At 45.5% G+C, this 22,103-nt stretch overlaps 1 protein-coding gene across 1 annotated transcript in view; it reads right to left on the minus strand.

The window, feature by feature from the left end:
* ATP8A2 (ATPase phospholipid transporting 8A2) overlaps positions 1-22,080 on the minus strand; it is a 326,460-nt gene extending 304,380 nt beyond the window's left edge. The window contains exon 1 of the mRNA XM_082759713.1: positions 21,982-22,080. Coding sequence (XP_082615839.1) covers positions 21,982-22,060 — 79 coding nt within the window. The 5' untranslated portion in view covers positions 22,061-22,080. The remainder of the gene's footprint in view (positions 1-21,981) is intronic.
* Positions 22,081-22,103: the final 23 nt, after the last annotated feature.

Here is a 22,103-nt window from a genome sequence, read left to right on the forward strand (position 1 = left end):
CAAAATTCATGTTCCTCCACCTAAAGTGCCCAGTATTCCTAATCAGGCAAAGTGCTCCAGCTCAAATTCCCTCTGAATTTATCTGTTGCTAAACCTCTGAGACATCCCTTGGTGGCTCACACCTACCCCCTCAGCATTACTCAGAACAAGTAGGGGACAAATAAACCATCTGCATGGTACACTCGAGAAAAGGCAGCAGTCTTTTAGGCTAGTACTGTTGGCACGTTTACCACCAGCAGTGCACTGCCGTGTATCAATACTGCTTTTTATTACGGGAAATCCTTCCATGGATAATGCTGAGTATCAGCCAGGCAGCGCTGTCAGCTCCAGGAACTGAAAGAGTGAGTCAGTTAAAAAAAGTTTAATGATGCTTTGTTTGTAAAACATCATTACATTTTAAAATGATGGCTTGGGGACTTCGTTTTTGCTCTGTAAAAAAACAACATACACCTTATCTTCTCGTTTTCCCTTTATATTAAGAGGGTCGTGTTTTCAGGGTTCTCTGCTATCTCAGCTCAATTGTTTTGCAGTGCAGGTTCATTTCCCCCTGTGCTACCTGGAAATTGTGCTAGAGCTCCAACGTGCAGCTGGGCTGAAGTATCATGAAGTTGAAGCAGTTGGAATTTGTTTTAACTCTGAAAACAAAGTTCGGTCCTGACGTAACAGATGTCATTGCATGAAGGTTAGTGATAATTCAGTGAAGTAGAAGTCCTTCTGAGTCTCTGGTAAAATAGCAGACTTGAAAATAAGCTTAAGTTGGTGTATGCAGCCAAAACAACCTTTTACCAGTTTAGTATTCACTCAGCATCCCATTTATTGGGGACATTAAAGAACTGTAAGGACTTGATAAAAAAAATCATGCTTGCAAACAGAACAGAAAGGTAATTCCTCACTCGAACAAACTTATTAACAACCCCAGTGGGTAACTAAATACCAGATCAGCTGCAGAATTACACTGCTATCAGCTCCCAGAGCGACCTTGTGATTACCCATACAATCAGGACATGCTAGAATAAGCCAGGACTGCACAGCTGGATTTACTAACGAAGCAGGAGGCAACCGCAGATATTTCAGACAGTCACCAGCAGAAGCACACCACAAGAAAACCTCTAACCACCACCATCAGAGATTTAATTCAGTCTCAGTCTGCCTGGCCCCCAAAAGACGTCTCCTTTTTTGCAGCCAGGGCATTTGGCACAAAGGGTTGAGGTCAGTGAGAGCTGCGCAGCCTTTTGGCAGCACCAGAGATCTCCCTCAGCTAACAGGGCCCAGGCCCTTTCCAGTCACTTCCAGCATCCCTATCTCTGAGATCAATACATCAGACATGCCATTTACAAAATTCAAACTAGTCTTTGAGTCAAATACCATTAAATGTTTAGGTACTGAAGAAACCCAGTAGATGACAGTACTTAAATAATTTCTGAGCTCTTCGGTTTCCCAGAAACCCAGCCCCAAGAATTCGAGCAGGTTTTAGTCCTCCCCTGGCCCTGGTTCCCTGCAAAACCAACCACGTCCCTTACAGGATTTCATTATAAAACATGGGGTAATTTACGAGCCATGTTTTATGTTTGGGAGTGCTTTGACCTTGTCTTAAGATGTAAAGCATCCTAATATTTCTTCAGGGCAAGAAAGCTTTAACCTCCTGACCAGCACGGCTGTGGCACTCCACAAACACGAGTCTACACGTGATCCTCAGCTGGGCTGCCCACACCATCTGAAAGACCAAAAGTTTTAGTTCAATGTGTTCCTGGAGAACTGCACAACATCCCTGCATACACAGCTATCACTGCAATGACTACAGTCGCTGAAATGTCACAGAGTTGGGAGCAGCACTTAGGTCTCCTCAGGAATATTGTATACGCTCGGATAAAGCACACTGGGTACGAACTCAAGCGAGGCCATATAAAATGGAAAGTTACTGGGAAATTCTGCTGGGAACCGGGCACAGCTCTGCTGCAATTCCCACTGCTCTTGTACCTCCCTGCCTTAGGGCTCTTAAGAGAAGCAGCTAGCAGCCAGCAGCTGGTTCACTGTGAGAGGCTGTATTAAAAACAGTCGTGCCATTTGCGACCATAAGAGCTTATTGGGGCCTTACTGAAACACAGAGGCTAGTCTATTTTTGGTACACATCCTGATATCCTTAGGGAAACTTCTAATGGGTGATTCTTATCCCAGCAGAATGCTGGCCTCTTCCCCTCCCACTCTCCATTTCCCATGCTGTGCTCCTTAAGGCAGCCCGAGTTTCTCTGAGAGGTGCCAAACATGCTGGAGCAGAGGTTACTGCACCTACCAGCAGTGCTGCTGCCACTGTCTCCTAAACACCAAAACCTGCAGAGGCTGCAACTCACCTAGCTCTGCTGGCTGCTCAGTCCCTAAACAAAAAAGAACCTCATTAACTGGAGTGATACCCAAAGCTTCACTGCTGTCCTTATTTTAAATGTTTTGAAGTTAAATATATGATGAGTAAGTTAATGAGTATGTCAACTGTTTTCTCTTATTTGTAGTTTTCTTACAAGGACTCCACGGAGTTTAAGCTGCTGAACATAATTCAAGCTCAAATCTAACTACTCCCATGCCCCTGTCCTGAAACTCACAACCACTTCACTGCAGGCTGAGCCCTCCAAACCTTCATTCCACGTGGAGGAACCACTTAAATCCATCTCCACAAACTGCTGGTGAGCTGTGCATCTTCGCTTTGCCCAGGCAGTACGAGGGGCAGCACGAAACACAGCACAGCCCTGGAAACCCTCTGCAGGGCACGCCGCCAGCAGCACAGCTGGTTCCCCAAGTGAACAGAAAGTCATAAAGCGAGCACTTCAGTCCCTCTTCACTCCTGGCACGTCACTGTGGAAAAGGAAGGAAATAAGCCAAGTTTCTGGCAAGCCAATGAGAAGGACCACGAGCCAGAAGGAATGCCACAACCGGCTTAAGTACATTTATTCCTGCTCCGGTGACTCCCTGAGTACTGGCCACAAACCATACTAGTTAGCAATTATTAGGAATAAATCGCTGTCTGCTACAAGAGTTAAGACTCGGGAATTATTCTTTACAGCTCTGTTTAACTAATTGTCTTTGTTATGAAGCCATTTGGACCCTGAGTACCTTACAACAGAAATATCAGTGGCATTTGGTTCACATACCGTTAGCAAGCCTGTGTCGGAGTAATTTCAGGATAGATTCAGCACAGCTGAAACCCACAGGGGTTGTGCTGGGATGCACTGGGAAGTTCTCCACCTATTGCATGTCACAGCCCCATCCAGAATGAGCTTACCTGCTAGTTCCTTCCAGGGGGGTCAGAGAGCCCCAGCAGCTGTCTCAGAACAGAGAAAATGGGTGGGGGGAGCACCTAATTACATTATTTAACACTTCTCCTGCTGCTCAGTGTCAATGTTTGTCACACAAAATATTACAGTGATTTAAGTTTACTGGTAGATCAAACCCCAGAGGTTCAAGTTCAGCTTTCCCAGTCACGGGACCAAGTTTTCAGATGCATTTCAAGTGATCACGAGCAGGGCTGTGGCTTAACCCAGCCGGCAGCTCCCCACCACAGTCTCTCACCCACCTCCTCCCAATAGGGCTGGGGAGAGAATCAGAAAGGTAAAAGCATGGGCACTTGTGGGTTGAGATAAGGACAGATTCATAAGGAAAAAAAGATGCAAGGGAAGAATAAAAGCAAGAGATGCACTTCGCAATTGCTCACCACCAGCCCGTCCCAAACAACAGCAGCCCCTCATCCAGCCTCCCCCCGAGTTTTATTGCTGACCATGAGGCCACACGGTGTGAGATGTCCCCTCGGCCAGCTCCTGGCTGTCCCCTCCCAGCTCCCTGAGCACCCCCAGGTACCTCGCTGGCAGGGCAGCACCAGGAGCTGCAGGGCCTTGGCTCTGCGCAAACACTGCCCTGCAAGAACTAAAACACCAGGGTGTTATCAGCATTGCTCAGCCTAAACCCAAAACACGGCTCCGCAGCAGCTACTAGGAAGAAAATTAACTCTATCCCAGCCAAAACCAGGGCTCCAGGGGATTAAAAGCTTTAGCTACTTGCACCTGAATACCTATCCCCAGCCAAATAGTCAGGCATCACCAATTTCTGGCTGTTTGCTCTTAGCTGGGCCTTCAAATTGAGAAGCCTGCTCTTAGTCTCCCTCTGGTATTTCTCCCTCCAAGATTTGTACAAAGCAGCTACTCAAGGAGCCACCAGGCAGCACTTGGACCCAGCTTCAGGAAGAGGAGTCCTCCAGCAGGCACTTGTTATTAACAAAACACTACCTGGAGGGTTTATTTTACAAGCTTATTTCCCCGGCTTGTATAATCAGAGATTCCTGGTCCATACCACGGACTGGAAAGGGAATTAATTCGCCGAGCAGCTCAGCACACAGGGAGAGCGTAGCGTAACCTCGAGTCATTTCGTACGAGGATTTTCAATTTCCAGATAATTTTTAATCAAACAACCCCCAGGTTACTGACAGCATGCCTCAAGTCAGGGAACAGCAAGCACATGCATGCAAACACACGCAGGATAAATATGAGGAAAAAAAAAATCAATTTCCAGTCTCCTGTTCTGCGCTCTGCTGGTGTTTGAGTAAGATTAATGTCTCCCATGATGAATCGGTCAATTCATCTGTTTATGGATTATTATTTTTTTGGAAATGGAAAAACTGAATATTTTTTTTAATTATATGTACTAATTGTGCACCAGAGCGCATATTGCCACAACATCTACAGAGGACTCAGCTGATGTTATAAAATAAAATCTCTAAACACGATATTTATTAAAATCTAGTAACCCTCTAAAGGAGGCTTTTATATTCCCCATCTCCACAAAACCTTTGGTCTGTAAGAATTACTTGGCACATTGCTTTCTTTTCAAAAGGTGGGAGGTAAAGAAGTGAAATGGGAATTGGTTTCCCAACGTAAAACAGGAGCCTGAACAGACAGCCATGTTGAGCTGCCCCCTGTTTTATGACCCATCCTTCTCCTAGAGATTAAGGCACCTGCTGCCATCTGCTCAGCATCTTTTGGGTTTATAGCAGGCCTGACTCAAAGTCAGCTTTTCTGTTCCCCTGCAGCCATTTCAGCCGCATTCAACAGGAGAAGGACGCTTGCAAACTAATTTTGTATTCGAGGTTATCACAAAACATTGCATTGCAACTTTTGAGAACAGAGTTTGAGAAAAATAAGCATGATGGAAACCCTGTTCCTGTACCACAGGCTTCTCTATAATGGGCAACACCAGCTATACGTTGCAAGCCACGTTTAAACCTCGTTGCTTTTACACATCACTCTCGTCCCAGTGCAAGTGAGGATTCAGACTGCACCCAGAACTGCCAGGTTTCAGCTGAAGGAGACAAAAATTGCCTCACCTCTCACCATTCACACCTCCTGCTGGAGTCATACCATCCTCTTCCCTCATCTCACCTCCACTTCTTTCTGCAGGAAGCTCTCCCTCCGGCCCTTTGCTCTCTAAACAAAGCAGTCAAATCTGATAACCAGAAGCTACAGATGTGATAAAGCAGATCTGGCTTTCAGAGCTTCACGCAATAGCTATGACTTCAGGGCAAGCTGTCTTTGCTTTGATCTCCTTTTGTTGCAGACACCAATGCTCACTTCATTCATCTAGCCACATAGCACGCACAGCCCGGGAAAAGAAACTTGATGCTGTTGGGAGTCCTGCCTGTAAGAAAGCAAAAAGCCTGTGGGTCTTCTGCAAAGATAAACTGCCACAGTGGCAATGGAAAACTGCGTGATAAGGCTTGGCACATCTACCCTCCCCGTGCTGGTATCAGCCCTGTATCCACCAGAACTGGGAATGAATTTGGACTTGGTCAAGGCCAGCGCCTGGGCCTTCCCGTCACACAGGAAACACAGTCCCATCTATGCATATTTAAGGGCAGGTAACATCTTAGAAAACTTCTTTAGAAAAATAAAAAAATAAATAAAAATCACCCAGCTTGTAAAGGAAGAGAAACTCCCCATAAAGCTGCATTTCTTACCAGCTTATGTTGATACTACCTGCGTGTGGAAAAAAATGCCCTTGCTGTTTACAAAGTGCTTTCAGCTCCACAAAGAACAATTCAATGAGCAACAGCAAAGCAACAAACCAGTTTTATCTTTAACCTGAGATAGGATAATGCTCACCCACATTCCTACACTAATGTCTGTCCCTGCCTTCTCTGGCCATTAACTGCTCTTACATGGTGAAGCTCTGCTCTGCAAGCTCTCCAGCAGCCTTCCAGTCTTGAAACTGAGGAGAAGCAGGACCACATCCATGCTCACTGCCAGTATGTCCACCCCCGTAGTGCCAACATATCATGTGATGAAATACATGAGCTAGTTGCAACTTCAAAGCCACTTCTGTGCTTGTACTGCAAGACCACCCTGCTGTGTATACCAGAAGTACAGCTTAATCGGTTGATTTCATCTGTGATCACTGCATTTATGGAAGCATAAAGACACCCAGGACTACCAGAATACAGCTCTTCAAATACGCATTTACAATCACTCTAGGAAAAAAAAGCTTGCAGCACGAACAAATTTAGATTTCACTAGGTGGACAACCAACTTTTGACTCAGTGTCAGCCAGCTGGAATTGCCTCCAGATCCACACACAGCTCTCATCTTCACTTACATTAACATGGACTAAGTTAACATAACACCAGTCACAGAAACCAAGCCTTTAAGTAAAGAGGAGTGATGCCTAGGTACATCTATTATTTAAAAATATTAGTGAGCAGTTACAGCGAACCATTACCCTGACATCTACCTTGTGCTCTACTACCATCCTGGGAACCTCCAAAACATAAGCTGAGGAAGCATGACTTTATATATATATATATATATATATATAATAAATATATACCTTGTGATTCACTTGTCAATGCTTTTGTCCCAAAAGCATTGCTTCCATATTAAATAAGCTTTCCACTTTAGAAAGCTGAAATATTGATGCAGATAAAGAAGATGAAGTACCTGCAAATAATGAAGCACCATCAATAAAAGAACACTTGTTTATTCCATCCTTCTGTTCTTAATAACCTATGGAATAAAAACAGGCAGAAGTATTTACCTTGTTAAAGTCATTCCAGTTTAAGTAGCTTGAAGTCATTACAGCTTCTTGCATTTATTTACACATTACATTACCTCATGTCAACAACACTACAGAGTCAATTCAGTTCGCTATTTCCAGAAGCGAGAACTGAGGATTGCCATGCAGGGGAAAGGACTTCAACAAAATCTGCTCAGAGTCAATGGGATAGAGGGAAGAAAAGCCTTCCTCATGCCCTGGGGCAGTAGCATTTGGCCCACACCTGCCCTGAAGCCCTCTAACAGGCCAGAGAAGCCATCTGCGTGCTGAGACACTGTACAGAAATTGCTTATAAAACTCAAGGCCACTGCACTAACCCTGAAGGCAGCTACATCCCTTGTCAGCTCATGCCTAAGAAGAGCACAGGGCCTAACCTAGAGCCCTCAGCCAACACCCAAATGGAAGCTACAGGCCCGAAGATGGCGAGCTGGAGGTTAAGCACAAGGCCATGCACGGCCTCAGCCTGGCAGGTTTCTCAGGACGGGTTTGGTGCAGGGCTGAGGCCCTTCAGGAAAGGTCTGGGGGCTGGCGGAGTGACAGAAACTCCACACAGCAAAAAGGATGGCTTTGAAGAAGCTGAGGAACATGCAAGCAGGCAGCCTGAAAGGCGAGGGTAGTTGCCGTCTGGCATCTACAGATGAACAGTCTGACAGCAGGTCTTGGGGAAAGCTGGTGTCAGCTACCAGAGAGGAGATCCAGAACTGCTGAAGAAAGCCCAGAAGGGATGAAGAGCAGCCCTGAGGAGAAGGACCTGGGGGTGTTTGTAGATGAAAAGCTCAACATGAGCCAGCAATGTGCACTTGCAGCCCAGAAAGCCAACTGTACCTTGGGCTGCATCAACAGCAGCATGGCCAGAGGGGTGAGGGAGGGCATTGTGCCCCTCGGCTCTGCTCTTGTGAGACCCCTCCTGGAGCCCTGCGTTCAGATCTGGGGCCCCCAGCACAAGAAGGGCAAGAACATGTTAGAGCGAGTCCAGAGGAGGGCAACGAGGATGATCAGGGGGCTGGAGCACCTTTTCTATGAGGACAGGCTGAGGGAGCTGGGGTTGTTCAGCCTGGAGGAGAGAAGGCTCCAGGGAGACCTTACAGCAGCCTGCCAGTGCCTAAAGGGGGCTACGGGAAAGCTGGGGAGGGACTCTGTCAGGGACTGGAGTGATAGAGCAAGGAGGCTTGAAACTAAAAGAGGGGAAGCTTACATCAGGTATAAGGAAGAAATTCTTCCCTCAGAGGGTGATGAGGCCCTGGCACAGGCTGCCCAGAGAAGCTGTGGATGCCCCATCCCTGGAGGTGCTCAAGGCCAGGCTGGATGGGGCTTTGGGCAACCTGGTGTGGTGGGAGGTGTCCCTGCCCATGGCAGGGGGTTGGAACTGGGTGGGCTTTAAGCTCCCTTCCAACCCAATCCATTCCGTGATGCTATGAGTCTGTAACAGGGAAGGATCACATGCAGGAAGTAAAGATCAGGAGCCTCCAGAGTTCATTTTGGCTCAGCTATTGCAGAAACAAGGTTTAACTTTACCTGATCCTGCCTCTGTTCGACGATGGGCCTGCTATTCAGTACAGTCTTACACAGCTTAATCATCGTAGATACTTAGACATGCATTTGGATGACCATGGAGCAGATCCTGCCTGCAATGTGGAGGTGCTTCACTGCTTGCACAAGCCACTAAAACGCCTTTGCAAGGCACTCATCTTGCCCAAGAGGGTACTCCAGCATTGTGCTAAGTTCTAAGGATTGAGTGTTGCACTGAAAACAACACGCTGTAAAAGTAAATTCCCTTACTACTGCATCACTTTAGCCTTCCTTCAAGTGTGCTTAACACAGAACCACGTGGATACAAAAGAAAAGGGGACAACAACCCCATTCCCTATTCTCCTCATTGAAGGAACATCTTTAGAAGTAAAAGCAAACCAAGATACCGATAAAATACTTTGTAAATCAGATGGAAAACCCGACTGCGTGGTACCATTACCACCTCTCAAGACAGGCAGGCTTGTGTGGGTTATGCGGCTTACTGTATTCATTAAAGGTTCACTACCACTGTTAGTGGGACTGCTAATGGAAACATTTAGGGGAGGAAATTGGCAACTAATTCATTGCCACTAATTGCAATCTACTTTCAGCTGCCTTATGCAGCAGCCTTGCAGAAAACAGCATCTTTGTAAATGCCTATTGTAGAAGCTAATAAAGAAATCAGGCTATCACGTTCTTAAAAATATTTAACTCGTAAGCACCTTTTGCTAATGTGATACCTACCAATTGTGGTGAAGTCTGGAGCGATGCAAGGACAGGATCAATGCTGTCCTGTTCATCAGACACCATTTTAGCCATCCACCATCGGACCAAGGACTGCCAAGCAATCCTAACGAGGTGGAGGGGTCATTCAGTGTGTGTGCAGAGCTCTCCACTGCACCCCAGAGCTAGGAGCAGCCCCGCTGCTCTGCTCCAGCAGGAAAAACCAAGGAATAATAACATCAATGCAGAGTGGACAACATCGGGGTGACTATAGACAGAAGCTGAATAATTTCAGGCTCTTTCAGAGCTCTAGGAGCAACAGGTATGCTGCCAAGTGACTGCTGTTCTACATCACCATCACAATACGATGAGGGCATGCAGGGAGGTAGCATGTTTCTCAGAGATTCATTTTTTGTCACTAACATGCATTTTCTGCCCTCTATGGGACCATGAAACAGAAGTTATCTATGCTGATGTGAGAATTAACAGCCCTCTTCACTATCTGGCACTCTCCAGAGGATTTGGAGACCTGATCGAAACCACCTCCCAAGAAAAAATGCTGCAGGATATACAAATGCTGCAGGATATTTGGGGCTTGGAAGAGTAGTTCCTGTGCTCTCAGCCTTACGCACCAGATGAGGAATCCAGTGCCGAACATCCTGTGTTGCTCACAACTTATCTGCATCACTAAGGGCTAACAAAACCAGAAGACAGCTAATGGAGTTAGAGACAGCTTAAGGAAGACATACATCTGCACAAACCTCAAGGCAGACTTGTGAACGTTAGCTTAGTAATAACCTTGAGTAGGAGAAGTTTATTTTAAGCTTAATGGATGTAGAAGGCAGACTTCCAAAACAGGAAAAAATCTAACAGCAGTTTGTTTAACCAAGGACAAGAGAAAAGCTACCAGCACACGCCTCTGCCTGCCCCCTGCTGCAGGAAAGAGCCCTACTGGCAGATAAGGGGGGTTGCTGCTATCAGCCAGTCTTATCTCTGCTCTACAGCCATGGTCAGGAGATCGGATCAGGGATGAAAGCAAGCTTATTGAGCTAGAAACTTATGTGGATCCTTCCCTTTGATGCACGCTATGTGAAAAATACAGTTATTGGTTGCTTTAATACTGCAGTACTAAGTACTGCTATCCCCCTGCTGCTCTCATGCTGGAGTCCTGCATTGTAAGTAGAGCTAAAGAAGTTTTCCCCCAAAGCCCAGCCTAGATTTCTCATGCTGGTGTTGCTCCCTCCACCCCAAACAGCTCTCTTGCCTGTAGCATCTGTATGGGATGAGTTTTAAAAGATACCCTACAGGCTGTTCTAGGAAGCCTGCAGTGTGCATCCTGAGCTGCTACAGCCTGGAGAAGGTGAACGAGATTTCAGCAGTGATGCTGACTGCACCAGCTGGGGTATGACCACACAGCGCCCGTCACTGCCAAAGCACTTCAGGTTTGTTTTCCAGCAGATCTGGGCTCAGCTTGCCTTATTCCATCACTGCTGAGGATTACGTACGTTTGTGCTGCATCATCTCTCAGCCTTCAGACATGCCAGTCCCTGGCTGCGATGGGCACACGCTGTTTTATTCAAACTGCTACGGAGCGAGCAGAGATGAGAATCACAGGCCTCCTCAATATTTAATTATCTGCTACTGCACTGTGGATTTAGAGGAAATTATGCTTCTGACTCATGTGCTCACTTGGAGGAGTTCTTCACGGCCAAGTAGCCCTGGGGAGGAAAGGGAAGAAGACCCAAACAAACAACCCAGTGCTTAAAGCTGTGTACCACCACCTACCTGACTGCATTTCCAATGACAGCACAGTCATTTGTATGCAGAGAGCACCGCAGTGTCATTCCTAAAACAATCTGATCAGCTAGACTTCAGCCACCCTGCTCTTCTGTTCTGTTAAGTACAGTAAATGGGTTCAAGATAGAGTCCAGGACAGGTCCTAAACGCCTTTGGGCAGTTTCAAGTAGCTTTCAGACAGTGCTGAGCTGTGTCTGCTCCTGGATCAGGCAGAGGTTTCTGAAGTTTCTCCCTCTACCATGAGGGAAATGAAAAAACATCCTTTGAAAGGCGAATAGTCATTCCTGTCCCCCCAATATATAGATACATATATCTGTACCTATGTACCTACCCCTAACAAGCAAGAAGGGGTCTCTGTAGCACATGAAGCACAATTTTTGTCTTGAAGTTGGCTCCTACCACACAGCTGTAACTCTGATATTTTTAAGTCCTATCACATTCCTGCCATGAAAACATACTTTCATCTTTTCTACACTGAAAAGGAAAATAAAACTGACAAACTATCAATTTCTACCCCATCTAAAACTGAAAGTTGTGAATATTATAACAAGAATTTCTTATAGTTTTAGTTTCCTCCTCCCCCCAAATTCACCTGCCTGAATATCAAAGCTAAAAAAGAGCAAGCCTCCTAAATGTTACAGCCTATCACACAAAAACCTCTACAGATGTGACTTTCTGCTTCCTTTTTCCTCTTTTAAAGTCTCATCTGTGTGCAGTAGCTTCTCTCAGCCTACAAATTAGGGTGCTGGGGCTCATTACTACACACTGAGCGGTAATAATTAGCAGCAGGCAGAGCTTACATCTCGTTAGGCTTGCTTTTTGCTTTCAGGCAGAACTGATTTAGCTTTGGGGGTTCCTGTGTCACCCTGCCAGAATGAGAGTTTTCAGATAACTTATTTTTACCATTCCCTTACTTTTGTAAGCACTGATGTTATTCTGGCATGCTCTACAGCTTATTTTTTAATTTACTTGTAATAACACCCATATTAATGTCTATGTGAGCAACCACAAAAGGCAATTATAATTTTCTCTCATATTTTACAGCTTGGTCCTTGATCTCTTAATTGGCTTTTTATTATTTAAGTCTTCTTTCCTCACACTGTGAACTGATTTTCTCACATTGTGAACTGATTTTCACAGGTGTATATATTAGGAAAGCTCCTTAAATAGCTCTTCCTAGCTTTTGGCATATGAGGCAATCTTGAGGCACTTCAGTATTTTTTTTTTTTTTTGCTTTGACCTTAGTTTTAGTGACTTGCTTTTCTTCTGTTAATCCAGCTCTATTTTTGGCTCCAGCCTCAGTCACAGCACAGTGACGGAAGGACTGCCAATCTTCTTAATGTAGGATTTCCCTCCCCCCTTCTCTAAGTTGTTAATCACTTGTCTCAAATTTTCGTCTGTAGGAACTGACATAGCAATTTCCTTACTAGAATTGTTTATGGAGGAGTGGGATTGTTGTTAAGAAGTAATTTTAACAATAAGAAATACAGTGAAAAGGCTACAAAAATGCAGCTTATAAAATGCCCTTGTAAAAATAAGCCTTTAGAAGATGTAAAGGATTAAACAAAAGGTCGTGCTCTGGTTGTCTTTTCCAGAACATCCACGTGGACGTGGTTTCATGATGTCTGATACCACCAAAGCCAAAGAGCAGCTATGAAAAATACTGACACCTGAGAGCCCATCTGTCTCAAGAAACCTTTTCCTATACCACCTTTTATCCCCCCAGCACCATACAAACGCTGTGCAGCTATTTTATATTATTTTATTATTTATCATATTTTATTACTGAATGGCAGTTTGTGCTCTTCGTTAATTCTGCTTGCAATAAGGATGGCTGTTTGCAGAAGCCTGCTCCTTAATTAGCGGCAGCACACGCTCTGTGTGTACCATCTGCCCTCTCTGGATGTGAACTGGGCCACAGGGACACGAACCAAACCCCCTCACCTCCTCCGTGGGCATAACCCAGGCACTGATTGGATTTGTAACTCCTAACAGGACGAGGCAGAAATTCAGCAGGACTGCTGCATGCAAAGAGTCTGGTGCCTGAAAAAGGACATTACAATTAAAAATAAATTAAAAAAAAAGGCATTTAATAACAGGTTATCTTTAGAGATCTGCAAGGAGATGAAGATTTTTAAGAATAGGGAATGCCAGACTTAGTGCTCAACATTTTCAATGTGAAAATGGGAGTAATTAACAGACTCCAGAGGAGATATGCAGACTATCAGGACGCCACGGGGATCCTTCTACCTGTTCCTCTAAACCCTGTGCACTATCTGCTACAGGGACAGGAAAAAAAAAGGTGTAAGGTTAAGTTTTGATTCTGTTTTCCAGGCATCTCTGTATATAGGAGATTCCGCTGACACCCTGACAGCGCAGTTTCAAGGCTCTTTGAACAGCAGCAATCCCAGCAGAAGCACCCAGTGCAGAGCCTGGAAACCTGACTAATGAGCCAAAGTACCAAAAGGAGTAGGGAATTATTTAAATCCCATCCTGTTTTTACACTAATGCTAATCTGCACTGTCTCAACAAAATCATATCAGACCTATTATTGCAGCAGATTTATTCCTGGCTTGTTTAATGGTCTCTTTGGGATTTGGGTTAAAAAAAAAATAAATCAACAACACAAAAACGTACTCCATGTGTTTTAGGTAATCAACAGGAAGGCCAACAATTTGACGCACTCCAATTATTATTCCAAAATATTGCCTTTATGCACTATTTACTATTTCCCAAAGCAATTATTGGTCATCTTTGAGTGAGAAATGAATCTGAAACTCAGGTGTCAGCAGGCATCACAGCTCATCCTGCCCAGTGGTCAGGACTGCAGAATTTCCCCCCCCTTCAGGGCCTCGGGTGTTTTGACAGTGAAAATTTGGGATCATCAATGTCTCTCCTGCTGCTCAGGCTTGGAACATCTCCTGCTCTCTCCTCTGCTAGGTGCAGCCCTTTGAATCGAACTCAAAATCCTACCAGAACTATAGTGGGTGGGTAACCAGCATTAATGGAGACGGCACTTAGTTGGTGATGAGGCCTCACCTTAGACAGGAACAAAAGAAAACCAAAAGGTGAGCCTAATGTGAGACATAACACACTGCCTTGTCCTGCTCCTGTGGAGGAAGGAACTGAAGAGACCTCCTTGGGGCTACTGTAGGACCTGGGATTTTGCAGATATCCTATGATCCTGCACACTAAAAAAATGGAAAGGCACGAGCTCTCTGCCTTTTTTCTGTCATTAAAGTAGTACAGTTTGTAAGGACAGACATTTTCTTCTATAACTTCAGACTACTTTGGACAACCATGGTCATCTTTGAGTGAGAAATGAATCTGAAGCTCAGGTGACAGCAGACATCACAGATCATCCGAATCCCAGCACAGTGAAAAGGAGGTGCTGGGATATGCTCTGTTTGATGGTTGTTATCATTCAGAGGAAGGCAGATATTAAATGCTGGTGCTATTTTACAACCTGCTCCCAGAGAGACCAATGTCTCAAGAGACTATTTTCTGCCCACAGTTCCTGGTTCTACTTGGTGTTTAAAAACAAAGACCTAGAAGCAAACACTTGTTTAAAAGTTCAGATTCTCCTATTCCAAATGCTTGTTTCATCAACCTTTACACATACCAAACAAATTCAGTTATGGGAACAAGCTACATTTCTTTCCTAATAGTCCTATTTGTAAGCCATTCTGAACAGTTGTCTGATATTTAGGAACTGGCTTCTAGCTTTCAGACTAAATGTCTGAAAGTTTGTTCCTGCACCAGCACCATCACACAGTTGAAATAATTCTCTCTATGTGTATGGAAACTTCATTGTTTAAACGATAGCTAGGCTGACAAAAGCTTGCATTTGGTAGCTCGTAAGTAAAACATCAAAATACTGCAAAACGATAGATATAGAAGTATTGGCCAAACTGAAATGGCATCTGTAGTCCTGAAGAGCTTCATCATAACCAAAACAGCCACTGAGATAAAATGTAGCTTAATTCTTACTGCAGGAGCTAAACACTGTAATACAAAGCCCTGAAATGGGGTCCAACTCCAGTTTCTCACGTTGGAACGTACCTAAATTAAGTTTCACTGAGTTAATTTGCAGATCTGCATGCTAATAAATTTACCAATAATGGCACTTTTCTGAAGTGTCTTAATTCGGACCCCAACCCCACAAATCTTTTTGTTTTCTCTGTAAGCAATCAACTCTTTCATCTGAAATCTTTCAGATCTTTTTAGACGCTCTTTTCTCTTTCTGAAGACCAATCGCTCCCTCTTGGTGTCCTAATGAAGATTTATAGCGATAAAAATCTTTTAAAAGAACGGGTAAGCAAATTTCAGACTCGTGAATAAGATTACATCCATCGCAACCAGAGGATGAGAACCTTTTCACTTGCTGAAGATGGTGGGCAAACTCCAACAAGGTCAGGATTGCAGCTAAGGAGTGCCCGGTGAACGGACGCTGCTCTTCAGGCAGAGAGGTCCTCTCCTCAGGCTGGGTCACATCTGCAAACTGTAATTCCTCTCCTTCTGTCCCTCTTCAAAACAAGGGCTGAGGTTTGTGCATTTCATCCCATATCCAGCACCTGGAGTGCTGAACACTCAAAGGCATCGAGCAGGAACTTCACCGAGCCTTTTCCAAACAAACTGCACCTATTAAGTCATGATAAGGTGACATTTGCCTGAAGTATTGAAAGGCACACAAAAGCCTGGGGTACTCGATTCATTCATCCTTTTCACAACCGCTGGGCTGGACGCTCCTAGGCACAGGATGTTCGGTTCCCTCCACAGTGCTTGAGGCAGAGCAGTGCTGGGGCAGCAGGAGATAAAGCCTGAGCCCTCCTTCTATTCAAAACAGCAAGTGAGGAAGGGTGGCATTACTGTCAGGAGATAAACCCCTCTGCTTTCACTCTTTATAGCTGCCTACCTGTCTAATGAAATCAAATTAATGGCTTGGGTTGCCTGCATTCAAGAGATTAGGAGTTAAAGATCAAGCGAGACCTTCCAGTAAGTTTTATTATATTCCTGATAGAGCCTATACACTGACTTCAGTTGTGCTACTCCTGATTTACACCACTCTAAAATAAGGTAGGTTCGTCAGACAAAACCTGTGGCTGAGATAAACTGTCCCATTTTGTAGGATTGATTATAAATTACAGGTCTGACCCCATCGTGGCTCTTCCCTTTTAGTCAAATGGAAGGCGAGATCACATTCACTTGTACTTTGCAGGGATACCCCAGGGCAACAGCTTTGAAGTTGTTAAATAGAACTGAAAATAATAAAAATATCCTTTGTCAGGGTGGAAAGAAGTGGAAATATATTAAAGATAGACAGTACTGCTTGGGATTCTCCATTTCTTTATACAGGAAAGAAACTGCCCAGGAACTTCTCTAGTAGACAGAATTCCTTATGGAAAGGTGGCAGAAATGCTCATCAGAGTTGTGAAAGCTTTCCTAACAAATACTGAAACACTTGTTCTAATAAAAAGCTGTCAGTATTGATATTTCATTTTTTATTTTGCAACTTTTAATGAAAAACATTAAGACAATTTTACTTTTATTTTCAGAAAAAATTCATTTTTTTCCCCTCGATCTCCCACCATGTCAACAACCTCTCACAAGTTAGCCTTTCAGTGTGCCAGCTGAGAATTGGTTATCTGAAGCTTTCAGAGCTCATGTCTCATGTACCTGCCATTGCTCCAACAGGCTCAGCTAGAAAGATAGCAGACTGAAAGGAGAACATTTATGTTGATGAAAAGGCCAAGCCAAACTTAATTAATGACTGTCCCAGAAGCAGAAAGCTGTTGCTGCAGAGATGTCAGCTGCCTTTTCGACATCTCATATATTGTTCTGCTCTACTAGCTACAAGAAAGATTTTGTGATTAACCATCCCTTAATAGAACCAGTCAGCCGTCAGGCTCTGCACGTACCATCAGTAGCAGACATTTTGATATTTGTGTGAATACAAACTAATTCGAATGTGCCACAGTGCAACACAGAACAAGAAAACAAATATGAGATGGCAATGTAATAGAGTAATAAAGCTAACACAGGCGTCTAGAGTACTACTTTGCAAGTAGGACATCAGTCCTCTGATTCAAAGATTACTTAGAGGGTGTACCTGACAGCTCCAAGAAGAAAGGTGAAAGGGAAATGAGCCGGCTGAGAGCATCACCACGTAGCAGGTCTATGGAGCATCACCTGAATACCTTCCAGAAAAGCAGAAATGGCTGATGTGGTTGTTTGTTGGGCTCTCAGCAAGTCTTCACTACAATGAAGAAGTCGTGTGACATGGTAACTAATTGGTACAAAGAGGGATCGTTTTGAGGTGGCAGCATCAATGTTCAGGTGACCGTTCCAAACTCCACGTGCAGTCAATGAGAGCTGTCAGCTTGGAACTTGTTGGGGAGGGAAGAAGAGGTAATTACTGAGAAAAAATAACTGCTTTAAAACAGCACTGCTTCTGAAGCCTGAGGTTTCCATGTAGAAACCACTAGAGAGTGGTAAGATCAAGACCGTACTCAACCCTTATGGCAAAGCTAAAGCATTGTTTAACAACTGTTCTTATATTCAGCAGGTGCAGTTTCATTGCCTTTGGGATATTCCAGGAACGTGAGCAGGCAGGCTGGCTTCCCTGCAACCACACCACTCTCATGTTACGCTCACGTAATCCTGCATGCAATTACCACAGCACCACTGCTACATCAGAAGGGCAGGTCAGCACCTTTAGATCCACCCAGAAAACAAGAAAGACACTGACTCACCCCGCACAGGGCAGTATACCAGGTGCAGATACTGCTAGGGAGCTAAAATCTGGAACTAAAGTCCTGTATGGAGAAAGTGAAGCAGGGAATGAAGAAGTAGTTAGCCGAAGAGGCGGTGTGTGTGTCTGTTTTCAATGGAGTTGTGACTGCAGTCAAATAAAAGACTACTGGCTACACGGTAGGGTTGAACTACTTCTTTTTATTTAATACATATTAACTCATAAAACCAAAGGTTAGCTAAATCTGTTTAGCTCCTAAATAACTGTGTCCCCCTTCATCTGAGCAGTTTGATCTTTCATGTCTCTTCATGATCTCACCTCTCTCTTCACAAGATGTGTTTCTACTGCCACCACACTTAAGCCCTTGCCTATTTAAGAAGTTAGTCCACAGAAACTGTGCATTCAACATCCTTTTCTAATTCAGTGTCATAAGCAGAAGTATTTTAAATTCCCTCCTATCCCGACCCAAACTAGGTTTAATAGCTGGACAAGCTCTAAGCGCATTACCCAAGCCACCAGGAGCAGGGTTGGCCTTGAGTTAGCCCCATCGTTGCCACCAGCTCAGCTCACGCCTGACCAAGAGCTCGCTCGGCTTGAGCAGACCCCGCTTTGTGCTCATATAAAAGCGCAGTAACATAAAACATGGGGCTTATTGTGATACCATCCTGCTCAAAAGGCGTAATTGTTAGTGATGCTTGTGGAAATAGGGTTGGGCCTTTGATGTGATTGAGTAAGCTGCACATTATACTGTTAGGTGCCAGTTAGACACCAGTGAAAAGAAAGGGGAATTCAGTTATGCTGATAGGTAATTACCAGCACACATTTACAGAAACACACACATACTTTAGCCCTCACCTGGAAAAACATCTCATCGCAGGCTACAATTTCCGTGTGCCGATACTGTTCTTACAGCAGTCTTGCCAGATGTGTCGGGTGCTCCTTTTCATTTTCATGGTCTTGAAATGCTTTTGCTGGGCCCTGAACCTCTCAGCTCAGCATCCCTACAACTGCCAGGTCTGCCTCCTACAGCAGAGCAGGGCTTTTGCCCTGTAAACAACTACAGGTGAAAGCTTTGAGCAAAACACAATCACCTTTGTGCAATTACAACCGCTCCATGGGACGCTTCCCAACGCTTCACTCACAGGAAGATGCTATCACAACACAAAAATATGGGCTAGCCCAAAGAGACTGCAGCTTACGCAGACATTCCTCTGACAAAGAGGGATCCTTTACAACCAGAGGGGAGTAAGGCTCTAGGAGACAGACGCTGCTCTTAAAACCAAATGCACAGCACAGAATAGCAGCAAATATTTAAGAGTAAATGTAGATAGAAAAGGCATACAAGGAGTATGGTCTCGCACCATGAAATGCTGTTTACATTCCCGTTCCTCATGCCCTGGGAGAAGACTCAGGGCCAACCTCTGCATCGAAATGATCCCTCCTTGCTGATGCGCAGCTCTGAGACGTTGCAAAAGACCGCAGTAAATGACATCAGGATCATTTGTACCTTCAATCCATCTAAAGTTGGAATTCAACATTTTTTGCCCTAAAAATAAAAATGCTACTGTGTAATTATCCGATGTGCTATTGACAGTTGCTTATTTTTAGTGACTTAAGGAGACAGGAAAGAGAAGAACAGGTTAGGCTTTGATGTCTGTGGTTCCAACAGCAAAGAGCTGGAGACTTCTTGGAGAATAATTTAAATCTAATCAATTTAGCCCAGCTGGTACTACATTACAGCAATAAAGAGATTTAGTTGTACAAAGCAAAAAAAGAAATCGATTAATGAGCAAATGCATAAAAAAGCAGAGGACTGATCATTTGAGTGGCAGGAGGTGACTCGCCATCTCTAATTTCTCCTTTTCACCTCATCTGGTTTTCTACAAAGACCTCTGTACCACTGCTAAGCAGGTTTAAAACTCAGTATACTAAGTATACTAATTACATTTTATCCTGTTTAAGTAGATGTGGAAGCAATGCTACAAAACACAAGAGGGTAGAACATCACAACTGGATTTGACGTGGAAAGACATCATCGGACCGTCACTGAGGTACAGCTCCTCTTGGCTGAAGTACATCCATAAGCTCCCGAAATGCCTGACACAGCACGAAGAGAAATCTCTGTGACTCAAGCTGAAAGCTAATATTTTCAGATCACTAAAACTCTCGGTAAAGTAAACAGGACTAGCAAACAAGCTACAACTGTTTAAAGCAGGAAGCATCTTTTTAGAAAAGGAAAGCAGGCAGAATATTCACAAATGTTGTGCGAAGGGAACTGCAGTGGATTACAACGAGGTTACTTGACCCTTACTGAGGATGACGAAAGGGTGACCTATCCCTCTTCACACCATTCAGCTCAGGGAAGGCCTTCAGATTTTGCAGTGCCATCACACACCCATATCTGAATGGATTTTCAGTCTCCAAATGTGTCCTTGGCAGCTGGTTTCACCCAGCACAGAGCCTCTCGTGAGAGCCTGTTCAGTCCACGCAGACAGCAGACTGCAGGACACAGGAACAAACAGAGCACTCCTGCGTTGCCCGTTTCCTGCTGCCATTTGGGATCACACAGACTGGTACAGAGCCACATCAGCACTCTGCTGGGTGACCATGCAACTGTCTGACTGCTGATGACAGGGGACAGGCAGGACACTCGTGCTAAGAGGCAGCCCACAGGTAGCCGACCACCATCATCTCCATTAATAAACCATGTGTTAAGTTACACAAACCTGTATTATGTGAACTTGTATAGGTAGAATATACACCCCTATAAGGTTATCCTCTGTTATCCTTCACAAAAAATACTCAAAACGTGAAATATGAAACTCATTGTCCAACAACTGAGAAGCAGTGACAGCAATGCTAACCAGCAACCCCTATCGTTCTTCAAAGTATCGTCTAATTTATATTTCTCTTACGTGAAAAGCAGGGTACATGTGAAAGTCCGAAGCCGGTTATAGATAATTAGAAGATCCACTATGACTCAGGCACATAGACATGACTGAGGTGCAACTGAGCCACCTAGATCCCCAAGAATGATTTACAGAAGTTGAAGCTTAAACTCGCTGTGTGTCCCACGTTCAAGCCAAGCATTCTCCAACTGCCAAGCGTTGTGCACCTGGGTATCGTTTCAAGGGCTGGTTATGAGTAAGTACACCTAGGTTGGGACTCCAAACATGGGGCTGCAAATTAACCTGATGAACTGCAACTCTGGGGAAAGGAGCCTCCCTGACACAGCAGGAGAAGATTTCGGTCAGACTGCACAACTGGACACAACCCCGGCTGCTGGACAGAGCCATCTGCTGAACCGGGGCTGTTTCCATCCGAACGTCTTACACTGAAGACGCATAAAGCTTGGTCAGGAGCCAAATCCCAGGCTGAAACCTTACCGTGTCCTGTGAGGCAGCATTACAATTACACACCTCGCTGCTTACTGCCCTGCTTACTTCAGCAGCTCTGCGGAGGTCCCTGAGGTCCTGTCCTTGCGACCAGCAAGGCCAAATAGGAGAACACAGCGGAGAAACAGGGCTGTGCAGGGGAGCCAAAGGGCTTCTCCTTCGAACTACCTCCAGCCCGGTTCGATGGGCTGGGCAGGCAGCAGAGGCTGCAGGGCTCCTTCCAGCCCAGTGCCATCCAGAAGCGATCCTGTACGTGCCCCCAGGGTGCTCTGAGCAGAGCAGAGGGCTCAGGACACGCTGCAGGGTCACAGTGGCGATTCTGCAGGCACCTTGGCCCCTCAGACACGGTGCCAGGCCCAGAATTTCACCTTGCAAGCTCCCTTTGTGCCCATGTTCCCCTAAACCACCAGGGGCAGCGCTTTTGCTCCCCCTGCACCTCCTGAGCCAGCTCCTCAGGGGGGCACTCGAAGCCCCCCGGGGCCGCCCCCCGGGGCTCCGCCGCCCCCTGCCCGGCTCCCACCGGGCTCGGGGGGGCTTCCCCCGGCCTGAAGGCGCCTGCCGAGCCCCCGAGGACCACCGCAAAGCCCCGATAGGGGCTGGAAGAGCCGGGAAGGAGGCGGCGGCGGCGGGGCTATGGAGACGCCATCCCCCCCCCAGGGCTCCCCTCGCTCCTTCCTCCGCCCCCCAACCTCCAGCCCCGCCTCGCCCCCATTCTCCCCTCACCGGCCGAGGAGTGGATCTTGGAGGATTTGCGCTGCAGGGACATCCTCAGCGCCGTGCCGAGGCGGGCCCCGGTCGGCATGCCGGGGCCGGGGCCGGGGCCGGGGCCGGGGCGGCCGGCGGTG

The sequence above is a fragment of the Aythya marila genome (genome assembly GCF_965140915.1).
Source record: "Aythya marila genome assembly, chromosome: 1".
Taxonomy (NCBI): domain Eukaryota; kingdom Metazoa; phylum Chordata; class Aves; order Anseriformes; family Anatidae; genus Aythya; species Aythya marila.